Source organism: Myotis davidii, unplaced genomic scaffold (assembly GCF_000327345.1).
Source record: "Myotis davidii unplaced genomic scaffold, ASM32734v1 scaffold332, whole genome shotgun sequence".
Taxonomy (NCBI): Eukaryota; Metazoa; Chordata; class Mammalia; order Chiroptera; family Vespertilionidae; genus Myotis; species Myotis davidii.
In genome coordinates, this window is record NW_006285779.1 from 5,057,742 (window position 1) to 5,058,707 (window position 966).

General features: G+C 58.6%; 1 protein-coding gene across 1 annotated transcript in view; it reads right to left on the minus strand.

Annotated features, from left to right (window-relative positions):
* Positions 1-367: 367 nt before the first annotated feature.
* NKX2-3 (NK2 homeobox 3) overlaps positions 368-966 on the minus strand; it is a 3,054-nt gene continuing 2,455 nt past the window's right edge. The window contains exon 3 of the mRNA XM_006756670.2: positions 368-410. Within this exon, the coding sequence (XP_006756733.1) occupies positions 368-410 (43 nt within the window). The remainder of the gene's footprint in view (positions 411-966) is intronic.

Consider the following 966-nt stretch of genomic DNA (forward strand, 5'->3'; position numbering starts at 1 on the left):
GACAGGCGCAGGGCCCAACAGGCCTGCGATCGCCCAAGGAATACTGCCCTCCCTTACTCACCTGGTCCTCCCCTGCCCGCCGGGTTTAAAGGATCCCTCCGCCCTGGGGTGTGGGGAGGGGGCTAAACAGAGTCTGTAGCCGGCTAATGGTTTGGAAATATTGCACCTTGTTTATTGACTCCTGTAGTGTATGGCAGCGGGTGTGTACACGGCATGTGGATATAGTTTTATATATATATTATATGTGCTGAATACAGAATACGAAACAGAAAGGAACCCGGTGACACCTTCCACGGGCCACCAGGTCCCGGATTTGTTCAGCCCCCAGATTGTTTTATCTCGCTTCGCTGGTTTTTCTTGAAGAGTTCTACCCCCGGACAATCCGGAGATCCAGGCCCGAGGAATCTCTGCTGAGGGCAGGCGGTTGGAAAAAGGAAAATCGAGTGTAGTGTGGCGCTCCGGGCCCGCACAGGGGGCCAAAGGTCCGTGCGGCTTGGGGATTTCTCAAGCCACGACGCCCATTTGTCTCTCCTTCATGCTATTTTGTGTGTGTGTCTTTGGGTTCTCCGCCAACGCTGTGAGGAGGCCTTGGGAAGGCCGAGGGAGAGAAACCTTCTCGCTCGGGGAGAACCGAGCGGCAGCCGGATTCCCAGCCTCTCGCACTCCGTTCGGGGCCAGGTCGGGGCCACCGTCCTTCCCGGCACCAGCTGGCCTTTCTGCCTCGGAGTCGGTCTCCGCACCGGCCCTGGGCATCCTCCTCGCCCCTGAGACCCCTTCCTCAAGCCCAATGTGAGCTGCGCTCAGGGCTCTCTAGTGAGCGAGACGAGTTTTGTTTTGGTTTTTTTTTTTTAACAAGGGAACTTGGCCCTTGGATCCAGCCTTTCTCGCACTCAGTCCCGCGGCGCCAGGCTGTGGTGGGGCGCCCGCCGCCTTGACCCTACCAGGCCCGGATGCCCTGGGAGGTGC